The 20,996-nt window shown below is 45.8% G+C and overlaps 2 protein-coding genes across 2 annotated transcripts; both read right to left on the bottom strand.

The window, feature by feature from the left end:
• Positions 1-2,067: 2,067 nt before the first annotated feature.
• On the bottom strand, positions 2,068-3,599 carry LOC135972412 (olfactory receptor 52B2-like). Its single transcript, XM_065550395.1, has one exon. The coding sequence runs from the start codon at positions 3,597-3,599 to the stop codon at positions 2,601-2,603; it is 999 nt and encodes a 332-aa protein (XP_065406467.1). The 3' UTR covers positions 2,068-2,600.
• Positions 3,600-14,963: 11,364 nt separating this feature from the next.
• Positions 14,964-16,207, bottom strand: LOC135972411 (olfactory receptor 52K2-like). The gene has a single exon (XM_065550386.1). It carries the CDS (start codon positions 16,116-16,118, stop codon positions 15,171-15,173), a length of 948 nt encoding a protein of 315 aa, XP_065406458.1. The 5' UTR covers positions 16,119-16,207; the 3' UTR covers positions 14,964-15,170.
• Positions 16,208-20,996: the final 4,789 nt, after the last annotated feature.

The following is a 20,996-nucleotide window of genomic DNA, read 5'->3' as shown; positions in this document are numbered from 1 at the left end:
GAGGTCCAGGTTGGATATTAGGAAAAACTATTTCACTAGGAGGGTGGTGAAACACTGGAATGCGTTACCTAGGGAGGTGGTGGAGTCTCCTTCCTTGGAGGTTTTTAAGGCCCAGCTTGACAAAGCCCTGGCTGGGATGATTTAGTTGGGAATTGGTCCTGCTTTGAGCAGGGGGTTGGACTAGATGACCTCTTGAGGTCCCTTCCAACCCTGATATTCTATGATTCCCAATACTTGGTTCCCTTTTTTGACGGTTGCTGCCAATTGATTGGATGTCTATTCTCAGCTCTGCCCCCAACTCATTGTGTGGCCTTGGGTAAATCACTGTACTGCTGCTCGGCTCCATGACATGGGGATAATGCTGCCTTGCAGCTGAGCTAAAGCTCTTTCAGATGTAGTGACCAAAAGTGTCATACAAAAAGCGTATGTTAAACTGAGCTTCACTGTTCAGCTTCAGCCCCTGGGCAATGGCTGCCCGGTAGTTCCAGATAAGGTGCCCTGCACGCGTTTAAATACCCAGCTAATGGTAGCTGTGCCTTTTATCTCCCTCCCTCTGAGTTACTGAAGCCACCTTGGACTCTGCCCAGCATCCCACCTTCCCGGCTAACACAGGGGCTGATCCTTCCGCCTCTCTCAGCTGTTATCCTCCTACATTCACACATGATCCCTTGCCCTGCCCCCGAGGCCTGGGTCAAGGCAAAGGGCTCCCAGTCCATCCCCATTGCTGGGACCCAGCCTCCTACAGGCCCCCAGCTGGGAGTAACAAATCATAGAATCATAGAATCTCAGGGTTGGAAGGGACCTCAGGAGGTATCTAGTCCAACCCGCTGCTCAAAGCAGGACCAATTCCCAACTAAATCATCCCAGCCAGGGCTTTGTGAAGGCTTTAAAAAAATCTACAAGGATGGAGATTCCATGACCTCCCTCGGTAACCCATTCCACTGCTGTGTTTCCTAATATCCTACCTAGACCTCCCTCAGTGGAACTTGAGACCATTGCTGAAAGCTAAGGAAATAAGCCACACAATTGTGTCTTCCCTCAGGACGTTGCATCTGAGCTTTAGGGCCCACAAGCTGTGTGATGCACAATCTCCGCTGACTTCCTCACAGCCCTGCTTCCAGCACTAAGCTGATTTTATACGGTTTTCTGGCTTCCCTCTTAGGATGACCAGTTAGCAAGTGTGACAAATCGGGATGGGGTTGGGGGGTAATAGGTAATATAAGAAAAAAAACCCAAAATCGGGACTGTCCCTATAAGATCGGGACAGCTGGTCACCCTATTCCCTCTCCACTTCGGATTGACCGGTGGGCCCCAGTGTTGCGTCCTCACTGCCAGTTCCTTGCCAGGCTGCGACAGATCCAGTCCCAGCCCCAGAGCAGAGGGAGCCAAGATTGGGATCGGGGAGGAAGGTGGAGATGATCCAGCAAGTGCTTGGGGTTGGAGAGGAGGGGAGCGAGTAACAAGGGTGGGGCTTTGGGGGAAAAAGCAGAGCTGAGGCGGGGCACTGGAGGAAGAGCTGGAGAAGGTGTACGGGGACACTTTGGCATACCAGTAAAGTGTCTAAAACCACTATGGCTTATGCTTAAAAAGCAACCTAGTCAGCAGCTGTAAATTGATCATTCAGCAATATCGGCTAGACCAAGGCAGGAGGGGAGGGGGTTTTGGGTGCCATGGAAAGGGCAGCTTGACCCCGCGTCCTTCCTGATAAGAATTGTGTTGAAGTTGCTGATACATGCATTTTAAAAAGAGCAGGAATGTCTATTGGGGTCTCAGAGCTGCAGACTCTGGAAAACTCACACCTGGTTAATCAATAATCAGAAGGAACCTCTTGCTTGAAACTGCTTACTTAACAAGGTTTCTTTAAGGGACATGTCTTTCTATTATTAATGTATAAATAAGGGGAAAAGATTGAGATAATTGGACTCGTCTGGAGACTCGTTTGGACTCTCCCTCTGGATACATCTTGAGGTCCCCACCGGCAGACGGAAGATTTGGCCACTGGAAGCCTGCCGCTGTGTCACTTGAAAACCACCCTCAGCTTTGGTAACTATAAAGGGTTGAGGGTGTTTTACTAACCTATTGCGGACGTGTGTAAGTGTTTGAGACTAAGTAAAGTTTAGCTTTAAGTGAAAGCACTCTTGTGTTGTCCTGTTTGTGCCAGCCATCTATCGGTCGGACGGCTGTGTCTCCCCGATTTATTTCCTGACACCTCCTCGCACAGAGTAAAGTTACCAAGAGCTTTGGGTTGAAAGAACCCCGGGTAACAAAGGGAGTGGGGCCTTGGGGAGGTGGACAGTGGAAGCAGCCTTGTGGAAAGATGTAGGGCAGGGGGCAGGGCCTTTGGGAATAGGAAGGGCAGGGCGTGAGGCCTCAGAGGTCCAGTTATCAGCAATTAGAAATCTGGACATCCTATGAGAGAATGAGTTGTACACAGAATGATTCCTCAGTCTGTCACACTGTCACAGCACAATAAGGCCAGGAAAGGGTTTAATGTCTCTTTGACTGTCCAGTCAGTGATTCACGGAAGGGGGCCCAGCACCATGTCACCAGCCAGCTCTGCACAGAGCTCGGTCTGAGAGCCAGAGCACCAGGAGAAAACTTTAAGTACCTTTATGAGTAAGGAGCCAGAGAAGCCTTCCCCGGATCTGTTTGGTCCTCACTCCATAGATGATGGGGTTTAGCATGGCGGGCATCAAGACACAAACGTTGGCAATGAGAACATGCAAATGCAGGGGCACATTTTGGGCAAATCGGTAGATGAGGGAGACGAAGAAACCTGGGATGTAAAAGGCTAAAATGACTAAAAGGTGGGAGCCGCAAGTCCCCAAAGTCTTGAGACGGGCATCCTTTGTGGGGAGTCTGAAGATGGCCCTGAGGATCTGGGTATAGGACACAGCAATAAAAATCGCATCCAGATCCATCACACATACTAGCACAAAGAGGCCGTAGTAACTACTAACACGGGTGTCGGTGCAGGCAAGGTTCACCACGGATATGTGCGCGCAGTATGGCTGGGGGATAATGTTGGTTCTGCAATATGGCCATTGCCTCGCTAGGAAGGGAAAGGGCAGGATGACTATGCTGCCACGCAGCACCACGGCCAGGCTGATCTTGGCCACCACGGGGTTTGTCAGGATGGCGGAATGTCTCAAGGGGTGGCAGATGGCCACATAGCGATCAAAAGCCATGGCCACAAGGATTCCAGACTCCATCACTAAGAAGCAGTGAAGGAAGTACATCTGGGTGAGGCAGGCACTGAAATTGATCTCCCTGGAATTGAACCAGAAGATGCTCAGCATTTTGGGCAGGGTGGATGTATGCACGACCAGGTCCGTGACTGCCAGCATGCAGAGGAAATAGTACATGGGCTCATGGAGGCTCCGCTCCATCTTCACAGTGAACAGGATGGTGAAGTTCCCCAAGATGGCTATGATGTACATGGTGCAGAAGGGGATGGAGATCCAGACATGGGATGCCTCCAGGCCAGGAATGCCCTGCAGGATGAAGGTGGAGGGGTTGGTGAAGTCGGTTGTGTTGGATTCTGACATGGAGTAGGGGAGAAGGTTTCCAACTCTGAGGCAGAACGGTGTCTCCTGCATGTACTGTACGTTCCCCTGACTTCCTGTATATGCCGAAGGTGATGGTTGCAGTACAAATACCTGGATGGAGAGACAATGTAAATATGAGACACTACATGCAATACTGGGGGCTGTTCTTATGGGTGAAGCAGATTGTTCACTCTTCACACACTGAAAAATGACCTTGTCCTTGAAATGAACTATGAACAACTGACCCTACTACTGCCAATTCCATATTTTATGCTGCTCCCTGACTCAATAATTCCTACACATCATGGCTTGGGAAACCTTACTAGGCACCAATAGGAAACACAGGTGTGGATACTGGTTATCCATCATTGTTCCTTAGGGTTTGTCTATACTGCCATGTTTTTTCACACAGAAGCAGCTTTCGGCATAGAAACAGTGGAGGTGTATACACTGCAAAGCAACTTTCAGTGATGGAACTCCTCAGTTTCAGTGACATAATACACCACTATGACAAGAGTTTTACACAAAAGTATCGTCAGCATCGAGGAAGAGGTGGAGGCAGAAGAAGATGTGGTGCCCAGGCCAGGGTCCCCCAGTGCTGTGTCCATGGTGTGTGTGTGTGTGGGGGGGGGGGGAGGGCTTGGCTTTAAAAGCAAAGTTATTTCAATTATAAACACTCTTTATTTGTTTCCATGCAAGTTGTGACAGCAGATGGCAGCAGCAAACAAACCAGCATTAAATCCTGGGCCTTAAAACAGTACAGCAGAGCTGCCATAGAGCTTCGGTGTAGGTATTACTTACACCAACGGCAGGGGTTCTCCTGTCAGTGTAGGTAATCCACCTCCCCAAGAGGTAGTAGCTAGGTCGATGAAGAATTCCTTGGTAGACCTCATGCTGTCTATATCATGGTTAGATTGATAGAGCTACATCTCTCAGGGGTGTGATTTGTTTGGTTTTTTTTTGCTATTGTACAAAAAAAAATGCAAATGCAATTTTCATTTGCATTAGCAGAGCCATAGCATGCCAGTCACGGGAGGGGATAGTAACATTTTTCTTAGTGCTGGCTAGGCCTCAGCTGCAGTACTGTGTCCAGTTTGGGTCTCCAATATATAGGAAGGATGTAGAGAAACTGGAAAGGATCCAGAGGTGAGTGACAAAGACGATCCACAGGATAGAATGCAAGCCATAGGAGCAAACGCTGAAGGAAACGGGTATGTTTAGATTGGAAAGGGAGGGTAAAAATGAAGGAAAGATGCCACATAGAGCAGGAGAAGAAGCAATGAGGTCAAACTAGAACACAGCAAATTTAGATTTAATCTCAGATAAACTTCCCAACCGTAAGAATAGGAGAACAATGGAAGAGGCACCCAGGCAGGATGTGGAAAGTCCTTCATTGGAGGTTTTCAACAGGAGGCTGGATAGTCATCTGTCTGGGGTGGTTTAAACACAACAAATCCTGCATCTTGGCAGGGGGTTAGACTAGCTGATCCTCGCAGGACCTTCTCACCCTATGGCTCTATGATTCCATGATATAAAATCCTAGCGTAGACCAGGTCTTACTCAAACACAAGTTATGGAGCTCCATAGTGGGGTAACTGGGTGAAATTAATGGCCTGTGTTATACAGGAGGTCAGACTGGATGATCTGATGGTCCCTTCTAGGGTGACCAGATAGCAAGTGTGAAAAATCGGGACCAGGACAAGGGAATATTCAATTACATTAGAGGGTCCTGTGGCACCTTTAAGACCAAAAGAAGTATTGGGAGCATAAACTTTCGTGGGTAAGAACCTCACTTCTTCAGATGACTTGCATCTGAAGAAGTGAGGTTCTTGCCCACAAAAGCTTATGCTCCTAATACTTCTGTTGGTCTTAAAGGTGCCACAGGACCCTCTGTTGCTTTTTACAGATTTAGACTAACACGGCTACCCCTCTGATACATTCAATTACATTGAAAGTCTGAACATATTAAATCTGGCCTTGCATTGGATGTCTACTAACAACTTTCATCCTGAAGGATCCACTGTGCCACTGAAATGAAGCCACTGTAGGGCTGGAGCCCATCACCGAGGGGCAGAGCAAAAGGGACATTTTGGCCCATGATACTAGAGCAAATTCAGCACCTGTGGCAGCGGCCCTGGGATGTTTAATGGCTGTGCAGAGCGGAAATGAAAACAGACCTATTCTCTATCTCATACATAGATTGTACTTGGTTTGTCAAACAGAAAGAGATGGGTACCTGTGATTTCTGAGACGGAAGCGTCTTCACTGGGAATATTCCTCAGGTAGCCGAGTCCCTCTCTCACCCCAATACCTGCAGCAGCATCCCACACTGAAACCGAACACAGTGATGTGCACTGTTTATAATATAGCTCTGTGCAATCCCAGTGGGGTTCGTTCAGCCTCTAGGGGAGAAGCGGCATTTGGATGCAGACAGGCTGGAGACCAGACACACTCTAGCTCATGTCTCTGTTTCCATGTCTGAACTTCTGGGCTTGTTATCCAGCTTTAGCAGTGAACAGTAATTAAGGGACCTTCCCAAAGGGAGATGAGAACTCCTGGGCTCTGTGCTGAGTCAGAGAGGAATTGGCTGCTCTGTGTATTTGTGTATATTTAAAAATTATAGTTGATTACTAAGAAACCTAGGGATAATGCCTAGGTCTCATGGGGTCTAATGCTGTGTAAATGCCCAGGATGGATGGATAGATAGTAGACAGACAGATCTGGAGAAAGATGACTGCGGGGAGGCATGACTCTGACATTGCCATCTATATGATTTTATAAAAATATGCTAATGAGTGTGAATTTAATGTAACTGGAATATGCTTCATTCAAAAGGTCTCTTGTAAGGCATCATTACAAAGCTTATAATCTACGGAGTGTGATCATCCTATTTGTATAAATGTACCACTCTTGTATCTGAAACTAGACATATGAAATATTTCTCTGAGGACCTATTGGCGTTATGCAAAGTGTGGGCCATCAATGGTCGTTTGGAATCTGGATGACTCCCATTAACCAGGACAATTGACTGCAGATGGGTGTTTTACCTGTAAGTCTTCCTGTATACATGTGTGCTGGCAAGTGGGTAATGAACTCTTGCAGTGACATGTAATCATGTCACCTGAACTGGAATCCATCTTTAACCTGGTGATTTCCATTGAGAAGGAGGGGGTGGGAACCAGAGAGGGACAAAGGATTCCCGCCTTATGCAAAAGATATATAAAGGGGTGGAACAGAAGAAAGGGGGAAGAGCCATCATGAAGAATCCCCTAGCTACCACCTGAACTGGAACAAGAGCTGTACCAGGCGAAAGAATTGTGCCCAGGCCTGAAAGGGGGAGGAGCCATCATGAAGAATGTCCAGTCTGAGAAAAACTTACTGAAGCATCTCTAATGGTGAGATTATTTGAATTCGGTTTGATTAAACATAGATTTGCGTGTTTTATTTTATTTTGCCTGGTGACTTACTTTGTTCTGTCTGTTACTACTTGGAACCACTTAAATCCTACTTTCTGTATTTAATAAAATCACTTTTTACTTATTAATTAACTCAGAGTATGTATTAATACCTGGGGGAGCAAACAACTGTGCATATCTCTCTATCAGTGTTATAGAGGCAGAACAATTTATGAGTAAAATGGATTTATTTGGGTTTAGACCCCATTGGGAGTTGGGCATCTGAGTGTTAAAGACAGGAACACTTCTGTGAGCTGCTTTCAGACAAGCCTGCAGCTGTCAGGGGACGTGATTCAGACACTAGCAGCAGGCTGGTGAATCTGGCTCAAACCAGGCAGGGCACTGAAGTCCTAAGCTGACATGGCAGGAAAGCGGGGGCAGAAGTAGTCTGGGCACATCAGGTGGCTGCTCCCAGGGGGTTTCTGTGATCCAACCTGTCACAATGACACTTCCTGCTGGCACTGGGGATTTTCGCTAAGGGATGAGAAATCATTAATTCTCATCAGTCGCTATTATCACACAATGTAGAAGCTTTCCTTGAAGGATCTTCAAAAGACAGAGGTACAGGGTGACACGACTTGGTCAAAGTCACACAGAGAATGACAGACAGACCCCAGCAGTCTTGACTTCACTGCCATAACAACGGTCTCTCCATGAGTAACTGAGCACATGGTAAGCAGGAAATGGACTCATACTGTCATAGGGCCTGTTCATTGGGTGGGCATGATGGGCTTCTGCAGGGTGCAACCTGAAACAGGGGTACCCGTGAGCCTTCTCACATAACAATCTGGGCCTCCGTCACACTGTGAGGCTGGGAAAAGCTGCAAGCCCCTCCAGGTCTTGGACTTACACAGCCACACACAGACAGGGACACACCCAGCTGCAGTTACATGGAAGCTTTCACGAGCCACTCATGAACCAACAATAGAGAGGCTCCAGCCAATTCCCCCAGCTCTCCAGCCTAAGGCCCCAGAGCTGTACTGTCTTGCCCTTGATAGAAGACTGACCAGTGTATGTTTATCGCCCTGCCCCCTTCCCTCAACGTGGAGAGGACAATGCACCAGCCCCCGTTCCTGAGCAGATTTTCCTTTATACTTCAAATAACACCCGGTTTTAGGTAAATAAATAGAAAGCAGATGTACTAAGTACAGAAAGATGGATTTTAAGTCATTATAAGTTATAGAGAACAGATCAAAGCTGGTTACTTAAGATATAAATAAAATCCCTTCAGCCTGGGACCACGGTCCCAGTTCAGCTCAGTACTTGTTTCTAAGGTAGTTCCAGGGGTTGAGTTGTTGGGGAGTGAAGCCAAGTGACTATGTCGCTTCCCCCTATTATAGCTTCTGCCATGTGGAGGGAACTTCATTTTTTCCAAGCAAAAGCCTCCAGCACAGTTAATGGAAAAGTTCAGGCACAATATGGAGTCCAGTGTCACATGAGCTGGTCACATGCCCTTGCCTGCTTTGATAATTCATAGCAGGGGCCATTATCCATATGCTGGCTAGAACATCCCAGGAAATTCCATCAGGTGGGGATAATCTTCGTCTAACGCCTATTTTGTTTCTTAATGCACCATTACCTTGAATGGTTCATTCACATTATGTTGGCTAGATCAGCTGTAAACTACACTATGGCTGTTACCGATGAGCAATCACATTTGAAATACTGGTACATAGTCAATATTCATAACTTTAGGTACAAAAATGATACATGCATACAACTAGGGTAATCCTATTCAGCAAATCATAACTTTTCCATTGGTACATTACATGACAAACTTTATATAAAACACATCCTAATCACATCACCATGGTAAATATGGATAGGTGAGGGTGTTGTTTTGGGTGCAGAATGTCAGACCTCCCCCATTAGTTTACTGCAGCAGAGTTAGTAATCTGGAGGCAGTGTGCCCAAGGCCTTAATTAGGTTTTGACCACACAACTCCCAAGTGTTGCAAACATTGTGGTGTTACCTACACATGTTCTTGCAAAGTTCTGTGTACCTTTCAACACTTTGTAAATCAGTCTAGTGATCTAAAATGTCAGCAAGTGTGCCTCCTCTGGGTCCCGAGAAAAACACTATTAATGTCTGTGCAGCATTGTTTACCATTGTGCTTTTCCAACTGGTGATATCTCAACACAGATATTCATCAATGCCATGAGGTCGTGTGACTCAGTTTCCCCTTTCACACAGCAGACCAGGTTTATTATGGTTTCCCTGCTGAGAGAAGCTTTGAACCTCTTTGCAGATGTTAGCAGAGAATCACTATCCGCATAGGGCTTCTTGTTTACTACTTGTAGCATGGCTAAGAGTTTTCCCCCAAAATCATGCATATTCCACCTTTTAATAGGATTTACCATCATTACCAAATCCTTTGTTATAAGATTTACCAATAGCAACAAACTTTACATCATCTGATTTAACACCATCACCAAATCTTTTATCACAAGTAGGTGTTTCCATGTATTTTTATTATACCATGCCTCTTGCTTGAACAATTTAGTTTGTTCACCATCCATTGGGTCATTCAATTCCTCCAATAACCTTGGCATGTATTTAGTTACTGTTTTTCCTTTCCCCTCAGTGTCCCCTTGAGTAGGGATCTTACTCTAAGGTTGTCTTTGGTGTCTTGGTATGCCAGGGTCTGGTGATGTAAAGATGTAAGAGGACTTTGTATGGTCACTAGCCCTCTGTGGAAGAAAGGGGTAAAACAGAACAATCTTCCCACCAAGTGTAAAACACTCTGTCTGTGGTTTATTCAAAATAGATGCTTGTGTCTGCTCAAAATCATCAGCTAGAGAACCCATCTCATCCATAGTGTTCACCCTTTTGTCCCACAGACTCTGTTTTACATCATCTTTACATATATTTAAGAAATGTTCCTGAGCAACAACATCCAACATTCCTTCAAAGCTAGTAACGCCTTTGCCCCTTGTCCACTTTCCCATCAAATCTTTCATTTTATTTACATATTCCACTGACTCGTATCAGCGCCCCTCTTAGGATTTGTAAATTTCACTCGATATGTTTCAGGGGTAATGTGAAATTGTTTCAAAACCATTTATTTTAATTTAGAATAATCTAACAGATTCCCAATTGGCATTTTATTGAGTATATCCAGATTTTTACCAATTAACTTTGCAACTAAAGTGGTCATCTTCTTTTTATCAGGAATTTTACGAATCACACACAGTATCTCAAAGATAGTGAAGTATTCAGTAATATCACCTGCCTCGTTGTATGCAGGACACAACTGTTCCCATTTATGGACTTTTGGAGATTTTCCTGCATTTCTCCTTTCCAGCCATTGATCACCTCTCCAGTCAAAGTCTTTTTCTTCTAACTGTGTTTTAAAGTGTTGAGTTGTGGTGGGAGTGAGACCAAGTGGTACTATCAGTTCCCCTTTTAGAGCTTCTGCCATGTGGCGGGAACTTCATAGTCCCAAACAGAGACACCAGCACAGTTACTGGAAAAGTACAGGCACAAGATCGAGTCCAGTGTCACATAAGCTGGTCACCTGCCCTTGCATGGATTTCAGCTATAGATGGGGCCAAACTTCTTCCATGGCCCATTGTGTTCATTGATGAGTCATCACGTTGAATATCCATTCCCAATGTGCTGGCTAGGCTGGATGTAAACTACTTTGTGGGAGTCACGACAGGAGGAAACACGTTTGAAATACAGGTAGATTGTCAATATTTGTTACTTCAGAGGCAAAATTGATACAGCCACACAAATAGGATAATGACATTCAGCAAACCACAGCTTTTCCATAGATACTTCATATGACATATTTTGTACAAGATTTGTTGCAACTGTATAACAGTGGTGAATGTGGGGTGCCAGGGTTTTGCTTTGGGGGTACAGAGTGTCACAGCAATAGAGCTATAGAACTAGAGTTCTCTGAAATCTAATTTGTATGTTTATAGAAGACATACTTCCGTGTCCTGAAAAAGACTGCAGTCTACTCTCTACCGTAGGAGAAAAGAATGCCGAGGTGCAGAGCAAAGGAAACTCGCCTCAGGGCCTTGGCCCCTGGTGTGCAGCTCCCCACTCCCAGAGGGAGGTGCTAGACTGGAAGCCGCATCCTGAGTCTGGGCCTAGAAACTCAGGGCCTGAACGCTGCTCTGACTCAACAGCACAAGGGTCCCGTGTGTGGGAGCCAAACGTGCACTTCTGGTGGGCATCGAGCCACAGGAGCTTGAGCAGGGCTGTGACAGCAAACCTGGAGCTGCTCCATGGACACTAGTGTACTGTGAGTGGAGAGGGAGTGGGGCTGGGTGATCCCAAATCTGTGTGAAGAGGCCCACAAGCTGTTCTCTTCACCCTGATGTGGTTCAGCTCCCCCAGACACTCTAATTGGTTCAACACACCCTTGCCAAAGTGGAGTTTTCCCTCATTATCTTGTATGTGAACCTATGTGAGTCTTACTGTTTTCTGTGAATCCCGTGTATTGCACCAATACCTAGGTGGTGGGAATAAGGGTGTGTGACTTTTGCTGTGACCCTCAAGGTCAGGTGAGGAGGCTCCAGCTCCCTGCACGTAAGTGATGAGCTCTGTTATATGCTGTGTTACTGTCAATTAATAAACCCTTCCGTTGTGCAGCGCTGGCTGAGAGTCACAGCTGACTGTGAAGTTGGGGTGCAGGGACCTCTGTCTTCCCCAGAGGTCCCATCCAGCTGGACCTGCCAAGGGGAAGTGTACCGTGTGAACAGGCATCCTGAATGCTCTGATGTCAGACCAGGAATGCCATAGCCGAGAAAGGTTTTGCCCTGGATAGCCTGCCCTGAAAGGAGACACGCTACACCGGGGTCCTGGCTGGCTTCATTCAGAGCAGTTCCAGAGCATCGGACCTGTGACTTTGTCACAGAATTACTATCCATACAGATTCTATGGTGCAGTTTGGTTCATTTCAGATTTTTACTTCTTTTGATTTTGCTCTTTCTTTCACATATAGTGCCCCTCCCCCACCAGCACGACCTGTTCTGTCCTTCTGATATATTGTGTACCCTGGTATTACTGTTTCCCATTGATTATCCTCATTCCACCAAGTTTCTGGGATGCCCCTTACATCAATATCCTCATTTATAACAAGGCACTCTAGTTCACCCATCGTATTATTTAGACTTCTAGACCTGAGAGAAATGTGAGAGACCCACACAAAATCTCTGCTCTATCTGATTTGATGCCAGGTGAGTGCCCTGAATTCCAGACAAATGGCTATTCTGGGTGGGGCTGTCAGTATCTCTGGCTGGATTGCTTCCACTTTGTGCAAATACATTTTATTTTTTATTCTGTATTTTATTTATGTTTCTTACATAATCAACTCTGATCTCTGCTCCTGCTGCTTATAATAACTTCAAACCTACCTTCTGTAGTTCATCAATTTGTTTCAGATTTTACCTGTAACGTGTTTTGGTTCAAGTGCTTGGGAAATCTCTGCTCAGGTTACAGAGGTTAGTGTGTGTCCTCTCCACATCAAGGGAGGGGCGGACTGGGTAATGATCTTACACTGGCCAGCCTTCACACCAGGGCAGAACAGTAAAGTTGTTTGGTGCAAGGCTGGGGAGCTGGGGGGAAGTGGTAGGAGGCTCTCTACTGTTAGTTATGAGTGGCTGGGAGATTATTTATGTAACTCAGCTGGGTATGTCCCTGCCTGTGGATGTCTGTTTAAGCGCAGTACCTGCCAGAGGTTTGTGGCTTGACTCAGCATCACACGAGAGATGGATACCCCAGGTTTGTGGGACAGAGGGCTCAGCTGTCCCACACTCCTGGTTGCACCCCGGGGATCCCATCACAGGAGTTCTGTCCTTTGGCAAGTCCCAGAAAACACAGGGACATTAGAAACATCCCCTGTATGGGCAGGTTGGTCAAAGCCAAGGGGGCTGGATGGTGATGTTTGGAGGAAACAACCAAGTTCACAGACTTCCACCTCTCACTTTTAAAGAACTCTTTCCTCCTTTCTTTGTACAAGGACCAGGCTCCCTGTGGCAAAACAGATTTTTATTTCCTCTTCCAGTTGTCCAATGGCTCTAGTGTCCAAACTGCTTGCCCTGCTAGAGCCCAGGCGATGGACCTGTCTTAGGTGGCTAGCAGCTGTTGCACCATCAGGGGACGAGAGTATTGTGTGATACTGTATGATAGAATATGACCATTTTTATCAGTCTTGCTACCACGGTTATATAATTGCAACAAATGTTGTACAAAGTATGTCCTGTCAGGTTTCAAAGGAAAAGTTCTGATTTCCTAAGTATGATTATCCTGTGTATATGCATATATCATCTTTGTGTCCGATGTTATTGATATTGGTGATGTACTGGTATGGGCTTTGTTTGGGACAGTAAAATTCCAAGCACAGGGCAGAGGCTATAAAAGGTCCTCCGAGACATCTCTGTATTGTCTTCATTTCGCTGCACTGGGTTTCTAACAAGGAAGCTCTGAACAAGGACTAATGACCCCCAACCTGCTTTGGTTATTTCAAGAGAGACTTTTGCAAGCTAGCAGTTTATTCCATCACTTCTGTGATGCTGATCTCTGAACACTGAAAAACCACTTGGATGTATCTGATTTATAACTCTTCCTGTTTTCTTTTATTATTAAACCTTTAGTTTTAAATAGCTAAAGGGATGGCAGAAGTGGGATTATTGGGATCTGAGTTATATATTGACCTGGATAAGTGGCTGGTCTCTTCAGATTAGAAGGCCCCTATGTGTGGTGGAAATTGGTTTTCACTGACTGCTCACCATGGAGTCTGGCGTCCGGGTGGGGAGCCAAGGGCTGGGATGTGTCTAGTTAACCAGTGCGGTGAGACAGACGTTTATGTTTGTTACTGGCTTGGTATAATGCAATCATAGAATAACCACCATCCTGGGGTGAGTCTACCTTCTATGTCAGCAGTTTGTCCTGAGTTTGGCACCCTCAGCCATGTCCCACTGAACCATGGTCACACATGGACAGAATTTACTGTTGATAGGTTCTACACACAGTATTGCTCACTCCTCCCAGGAGGTATCCCCCTTTTACAGATGAGCTATCACAGCCACCCCGGCATCTGCCCAGCATCCCGCCTTCCCAGCTTACACAGGGGCTGACCCTTCTGCCTCTCTCACCTGCTGTCCTCCTAGCTTCAAAGCTGATCCCTTGCCCTGCTCACGAGGCCTGGCTCAGGGCAAAGGACCCCCAGCCAATCCCTATTGCTGGAACCCTGCCAGCTACAGGTCCCCAGAAAGGAGGAACAAATCATAGAAGATTAGGATTGGAAGGGACCGCAGGAGGTATCTAGTCCAACCGCCTGCTCAAATCAGGACCAACCCCAGCTAAATCATCCAACCCATGGTTTTATCAAGCTGGTACTTAAATACTTCTAAGGGTGGAGATTCCACCAGCTCCCCAGGTAACCCATTCCAGTGCTTCACCACCCTCCTAGTGAAATAGTGTTTCCTAATATCCAACCTAGACCTCTCCCACTGCAAATTGAGACAATCGCTGAAAGCTAAGGAAATAAGCATCACAAAGGTGTCTGCCCTCAGGACTTTACAGCTGAACTTTAGGGCCCACAAGCTGTTACTGCATCACAGCCCTGCTCCCAACCCTCATCTGTTTTTATACAGTTTCCTGGCTTCCCTCTCTGCTACAGCATGGCCAGTTGGACCCAGCACTACGTCCTCACTGCCATTTACTTGCCAGGCTGCAGCAGATCCCATCCCAGCCCCGGAGCAGAGGGAGCCAAGGCTGGAGGGGAGAGGAAGGTGGAGATGATCTAGCAAGTGGATGGGGTTGGAGAGGAGGGGAGCGAGTAACAGGGGTTGGGCTTTGGGGTAAGAGGTGGAGAAGGGAGTGGGGCCTGGGGGAGAAATGGGACAGCGGAAGCAGCCTTGTGGAAAGAGGTGGGTCAGGGGTCAGGGCCTTGTGGAATAGGCAGGGCAGGGTGTGGGGCCTCAGAGATCCAGTTTACAGTGTTTAGAAAGGTGGCAATCCTATGAGACATTGAGTTGTACACAAAAAGATTCCTCAGTTTGTCACGCTGACACAGCACAGCAAGGCCAGGAAAGGGTTTAATGTCACTTTGACTGTCCAGTCAGTGATTCACGGAAGGGGGCCCAGCACCACATCACCAGGCAGCTCTGCACGGACCTCGGTCTGAGAGCCAGATCACCAGGAGAAAACTTTAGGTCTCTTTATGAGTAAAGAGGCGGAGCAGCCTGTCCCGGATCTGTTTGGTCCTCACACCATATATGATGGGGTTTAGCATGGGGGGCATCAAGACAGACATCGTACCAATGAGAACATGGAAATTCAGGGGCACATTTGGGGCAAATCTGTTCATGAGGGAGATGATGACACTTGGCATGTAAAAGGCTGAAATGAGAAATAGGTGGGAGCCACAGGTCCCCAAAGTCTTGAGCCGCGCGTCTTTTGTGGGGAGGATGAAGATGGCCCTGAGGATCTGGGTGTAGGACACCCCGATAAAAATCCCATCCAGACCCATCACACAGAATTGCACAAAGAGGCCGTAGTAACTACTAACACGGGTGTCGGAACAGGCCAGGTTCACCACAGCTATGTGTGCGCAGTACGGCTGGGGGATGATGTTGGTTCTGCAGTAAGGCCACTGCCTTACCAGGAATGGAATGGGCAGTACAACTATGCAACCACGCAGCACCACAGCCAGAACAATCTTGGCCACCAGGGGGTTCGTCAGGATGGTGGAATGTCTCAGGGGATGGCAGATGGCCACGTAGCGATCCAAAGCCATGGCTACGAGGATCCCAGACTCCATCAGTAAGAAGGAGTGAATGAAGAACATCTGGGTGAGGCAGGCACTGAAATTGATCTCCATGGAATTGAACCAGAAAATTGCCAGCATTTTGGGCAGGATGGATGTATGCATAACCAAGTCATTGACAACCAGCATGCAGAGGAAATAGTACATGGGCTCATGGAGGCTCGGCTCCCTCTTCACGATGAACAGGATGGTGAAGTTCCCCAAGATGGCTATGATGTACATGGTGCAGAAGGGGATGGAGATCCAGACATGAGCCACCTCCAGGCCAGGAATGCCCAGCAGGATGAAGGTGGAGGGGTTGGTGAACTCGGTTGTGTTGGACTCTGACATGGAATAGGGGAGAAGGTGTCCAACTTTGAGGCAGAACGGTGTCTCTTGCAGGCACCGTATGTTCCCCTGACTTCCTCTATGTGCCCAGGGTCTAGGGTGATGGTCGCAGTACAAATACCTGGATGGAAAGACATTGTGAATATGAAAACTACATGCACTACTGGAGGCTGTTCTCATGGGGGGAGCAGATTGGTCGCTCTTTGCAAGTGAAAAAATGAGATTGTCATTATTTAGAAAAAATTTTATGAATAACTGACCCTACTAATGTCAATTTCATATTTTATGGGTCTCTCTGTTCAATAATTCCTACACATCATGGTGTGGGAAACCTTACTAAGCACCGGTAGAAAACACAAGTGTGGATACTGGTTATCCATCATTGTTCCTTAGGCTTTTTCTACATTGCCGTGTTTTTTTTTTTTGCAAATAAGCAGCTTTTGCCAAAGGAATAGTGGTTGTCTACACACTGCAAAGCCACTTTCAATGACGGAACTCCTCAGTTTCTGTGACATAATATAACCACCTTGCCAATAGCTTTACACAAAAGTTTTGTTGGCAAAGTGCCAGTGTAGAAACCTGTGATTGTTTTTATCACTGTAACTGGCCTCTGGAAGGCGTCCTACATTGCCCATCCTGAGTGCTCTGGTGGAAGGTTTCAACTCCTCTCCCCTGCATCAAGGTAAACACTTTCTGCCTCTCCCCATTTAACGGCTCTGGGATTTTGAAATTCCTCTTCCTGTTTGCTCGGTGTGGAGTGCTCACATCACACCTTCCCAGGTGGCCATGGCAGCTCCACGCTTGGGACACTGCGGAGCTGCTGGATCCGCTCAGTATTTGGGGAGAGGAGGCCGTGCAGTCCCAGCTGCGCTCCAGCCATAGGAATGTCAATAGCAAAGGGCAGATTTTGTGCAGCGTGTGGGAAAAGAGATGTGATCAGGACACACTGCAGTGCACAGCAAAGGTGAAGGAGCTGCGGCACATGTACCAGAAGGCAAGGGAGGCAAACAGTATCTCTGGTGCTGTGCCACAGACCGGCCATTTTTATAAGGAGTTGGATGCTATCCTTAACAGTGACCCCATTTCCACCGCCAACAGCACCATGGGAACTTCGGTGGGGCTACTCCTGTCAGCGTACATAATCTACCTCTCTGAGAGGTGGTACCTAGGTCGATGAAGAATTCTTCGTTAGACCTCCTGCTATATCTCTCAGGAGTGTGATTTTTTTTTGCTATAGGAAAAAAGAGCAAATACAATTTTCATTTGCATTAACAGAGGCATAGCTTGCAAGTCATGGGAGGAGATAGCAGCATTTTTCTTAGTGCTGGCTAGGCCTCAGCTGCAGTACTGTGTCCAGTTTGGGTCTCCAATATATAGGAAGGATGTAGAGAAACTGAAAAGGATCCAAATGAGAGTGACAAAGACGATCCACAGGATGGAATGCAAGCCATACGAGCAAAGGCTGAAGGAAAAGAGTATGTTTAGTTTGGAAAAGGGAGGATTAAGGGGGGACATGACAGCAGTCTTGAGATACTTGAAAGTCTGCCATTAAACATATGCAGGAACATTGCCACATAGATCAAGAGGTAAGAGGTTCAAACTACAGCACAGCAGATTTAGATTTAATGTCTGATAAACTTCCCAACTGTACAAACAGGAGGACAATGGAACAGAGGCCCAGGCAGGTTGTGGAAAGTCCTTCACTTGACGTTTTCAACAGGAGGCTGGATAGTCATCTGTCTTTGATGGTTTAGACACAAAAATCCGGCATCGTGGCAGGGGGTTAGACTAGCTGATCCTTGCAGACCCTTTCTAACCCTGTCACTCTTTGATTCCATGATATAAAATACTAATGTAGGCCAGGTCTTACCCAAATACAAGTTATGGAGCTCAATAGTGGGGTAACTGGGTGAAATTTAATGCCTTGTGTAATACAGACTGGATGATCTGATCGTCCCTTCTGATTTTGAACCCCATGAATCTATTGTTATAGAAAGTAGTTAAGGTTTTATGGAAATATGCGTATGAATGTGAATATATGTGACATAACTGGGTTATGTTTTATGCTACACATGCCATGTAACATATGTCTGTAGAGGTTATGATCTACTGAATCTATTAATCCTATTTGAATGAATGTATCATTTTTGTAATCGAAGTTATGAATATTGCACATCAGTTGGCAGTTCCCAAGAGGGTTTCTGTGATCAACCCATCAGAATATTTATTCTGCCTCATAACACACGAACAGGAGAATGTTCAATTACATTGAAATTCTGAAGATATAAAATTGATAAAAGAAAACTGTTTACATAGTCCATATTTGGCCTGTGGATATGCCACTCCTTGCCACAAACATTATTGGAGCAAAGAGCTTAGCTGAATGGGATTCACAAATGGATTGGCCTTCTGTATTACACAAGCCATGAAATTTCACCCAGTTACTCCAGTATTGAGCTCCATAACTTGTGTTTCAGTAATGGTCTACACTAGGATTTTATATCATGGAGTCAAAGAGTGACAGGGTTAGAAGGGGGCTGCAAGGATCAGCTACTCTAACCCTCTGGACGTCTGTTAGATTATCCTCCTCTTCTTACATTTGAGCAGTTTATCTGAGATTAAATCTAAATCTAAATCTAAATCTGCTACGCTGTAGTTTGAACGCATGGCCTCCTGATCTATGTGGCAATGTTCCTCCATATTTTTAATGGCATAGTTAAGTCTGTCTGACACCTTCAATTACAACACTTCATTTTCAGTTGCGTATAAGTTTGCCAGACATGAACCTGAAATTTCCCACGCTGGGTGTCTACTTCCGCTGGAATTAAATTTTGAAAATTTGAGGCATAACAGTTCAGCCGACTTCTAGCATGAAGCTAGGGGAGAAGATGTCTTGGCCATGTTGAAAAATTTTCATATTTCTGCTAGTGAGGAGCCCTTGCACCTCCATGCTTTTCAGTAGATAAAGTCTGGTAACACCCACCCCCCACCCTGCCCTGCTAACAGCCAAAGCTTTAAATTGCAAGAGGCGGAGGTGACAGTGTCTGTGCATTAACACACAGCTGGCTCCTGAGGTTTTACTCAGTTCTTACTCCAGACTGGATGTTTTTCTGGATGATCTGCTTGAGGGCTTGTCTACACTTAAAACACGACAGCGGGGCCTCCATAGTGCTTCAGTGGGCCTGAGCATGGAAGGGGATAATGTAAGGGCCAGATCAGATGAGAAACATTCACATAAAAAAGAACCTGATACATCAGAAAAGGGCAGACAAATAAACAGTGACAAGTTTTTCAAGTGCTTGTACACAAATGCTAGAAGTCTAAATAATCAGATGGGTGAACTAGAGTGCCACGTGATAAAGGAGGATATTGATATAATAGGCATCACAGAAACCTGGTGGACTGAGGACAATCAATGGGACACAATCATTCCGGGGTACAAAATATATCGGAAGGACAGAACAGGTCGTACGGGGTGGGGGGGGGGGGAGCGTGGCACTATATGTGAAAGAAAATGTAGAATCAAATGAAGTAAAAATCTTAAGTGAATCCGCATGTTCCATAGAATCTCTATGGATAGAAATGTCATGCTCTTATAAGAATATAACATTAGGGATCTATTATCGACCACCTGACCAGGACAGTGATAGCGATGATGAAATGCTAAGGGAAATTAGAGAGGCTATCAAAATTAAGAACTCAATAATAGTGGGGGATTTCAATTATCCCCATATTGACTGGGAACATTTCACTTCAGGACGAAATGCAGAGATAAAATTTCTCAACACTTGAAATGACTGCTTCATGGAGCAGCTGGTATGGGAACCCACAAGGGGAGAGGCAACTCTAGATTTAGTCCTGAGTGGAGCACAGGAGCTGGTCCAAGAGATAACTATAACAGGACCGCTTGGAAATAGTGACCATAATACAATAGCATTCAACATCCCTGTGGTGGGAAGAACATCTCAACAGCCCAACACTGTGGCATTTCATTTCAAAAGGGGGAACTATGCAAAAATGAGGGGGTTAGTTAAACAGAAGATAAAAAGTACAGTGACTAAAGTGAAATCCATGCAAGCTGCCTGGGCACTTTTTAAAGACACCATAATAGAGGCCCAACTTCAATGTATACCCCAAATTAAGAAACACAGTAAAAGAACTAAAAAAGAGCCACCGTGGCTTAATAACCGTGTAAAAGAAGCAGTGAGAGATAAAAAGAATTCCTTTAAAAAGTGGACGTCAAATCCTAGTGAGGCAAATAGAAACACTGCCAAATTATGTGCAAGAATGTAATAAGGAAAGCCAAAGAGGAGTTTGAAGAATGGCTAGCCAAAAACTCCAAAAGTAATAACAAAATGTTTTTTAAGTACATCAGAAGCAGGAAGCCTGTTAAACAACCAGTGGGACCCCTTGATGATCGAGATACAAAAGGAGCACTTAAAGACGCTAAAGTCATTGCGGAGAAACTAAATGGATTCTTTGCTTCAGTCTTCACGGCTGAGGATGTTAGGGAGATTCCCAAACCTGAGCTGGCTTTTGTAGGTGACAAATCTGAGGAACTGTCACAGATTGAAGTGTCACGAGAGGAGGTTTTGGAATTAATTGATAAAGTTAACATTAATAAGTCACCGGGACCAGATGGCATTCATCCAAGAGTTCTGAAAGAACTCAAATGTGAAGTTGTGGAACTATTAAATAAGGTTTGTAACCTGTCCTTTAAATCGGCTTCTTTACCCAATGACTGGAAGTTAGCTAATATAACACCAATATTTAAAAAGGGCTTTAGAGGTGATCCCAGCAATTACAGACCATTAATCTAAGGGCAGTACCGGGCAAATCAGTCGAAACAATCGTTAAGAATAAAATTGTCCGACACATAGA

This window comes from Chrysemys picta, chromosome 1 (genome assembly GCF_011386835.1).
Source record: "Chrysemys picta bellii isolate R12L10 chromosome 1, ASM1138683v2, whole genome shotgun sequence".
Lineage (NCBI taxonomy): Eukaryota > Metazoa > Chordata > Testudines > Emydidae > Chrysemys > Chrysemys picta.
The sequence above is the reverse complement of the archived record's forward strand: the minus strand, read 5'-3'. Positions and strand labels throughout refer to the sequence as shown.

Coding starts and splice junctions, on each gene's coding strand:
- LOC135972412 (XM_065550395.1), bottom strand. CDS start 3,599: ATGCAGGAGACACCGTTCTGCCTCAGAGTTGGAAACCTTCTCCCCTAC.
- LOC135972411 (XM_065550386.1), bottom strand. CDS start 16,118: ATGTCAGAGTCCAACACAACCGAGTTCACCAACCCCTCCACCTTCATC.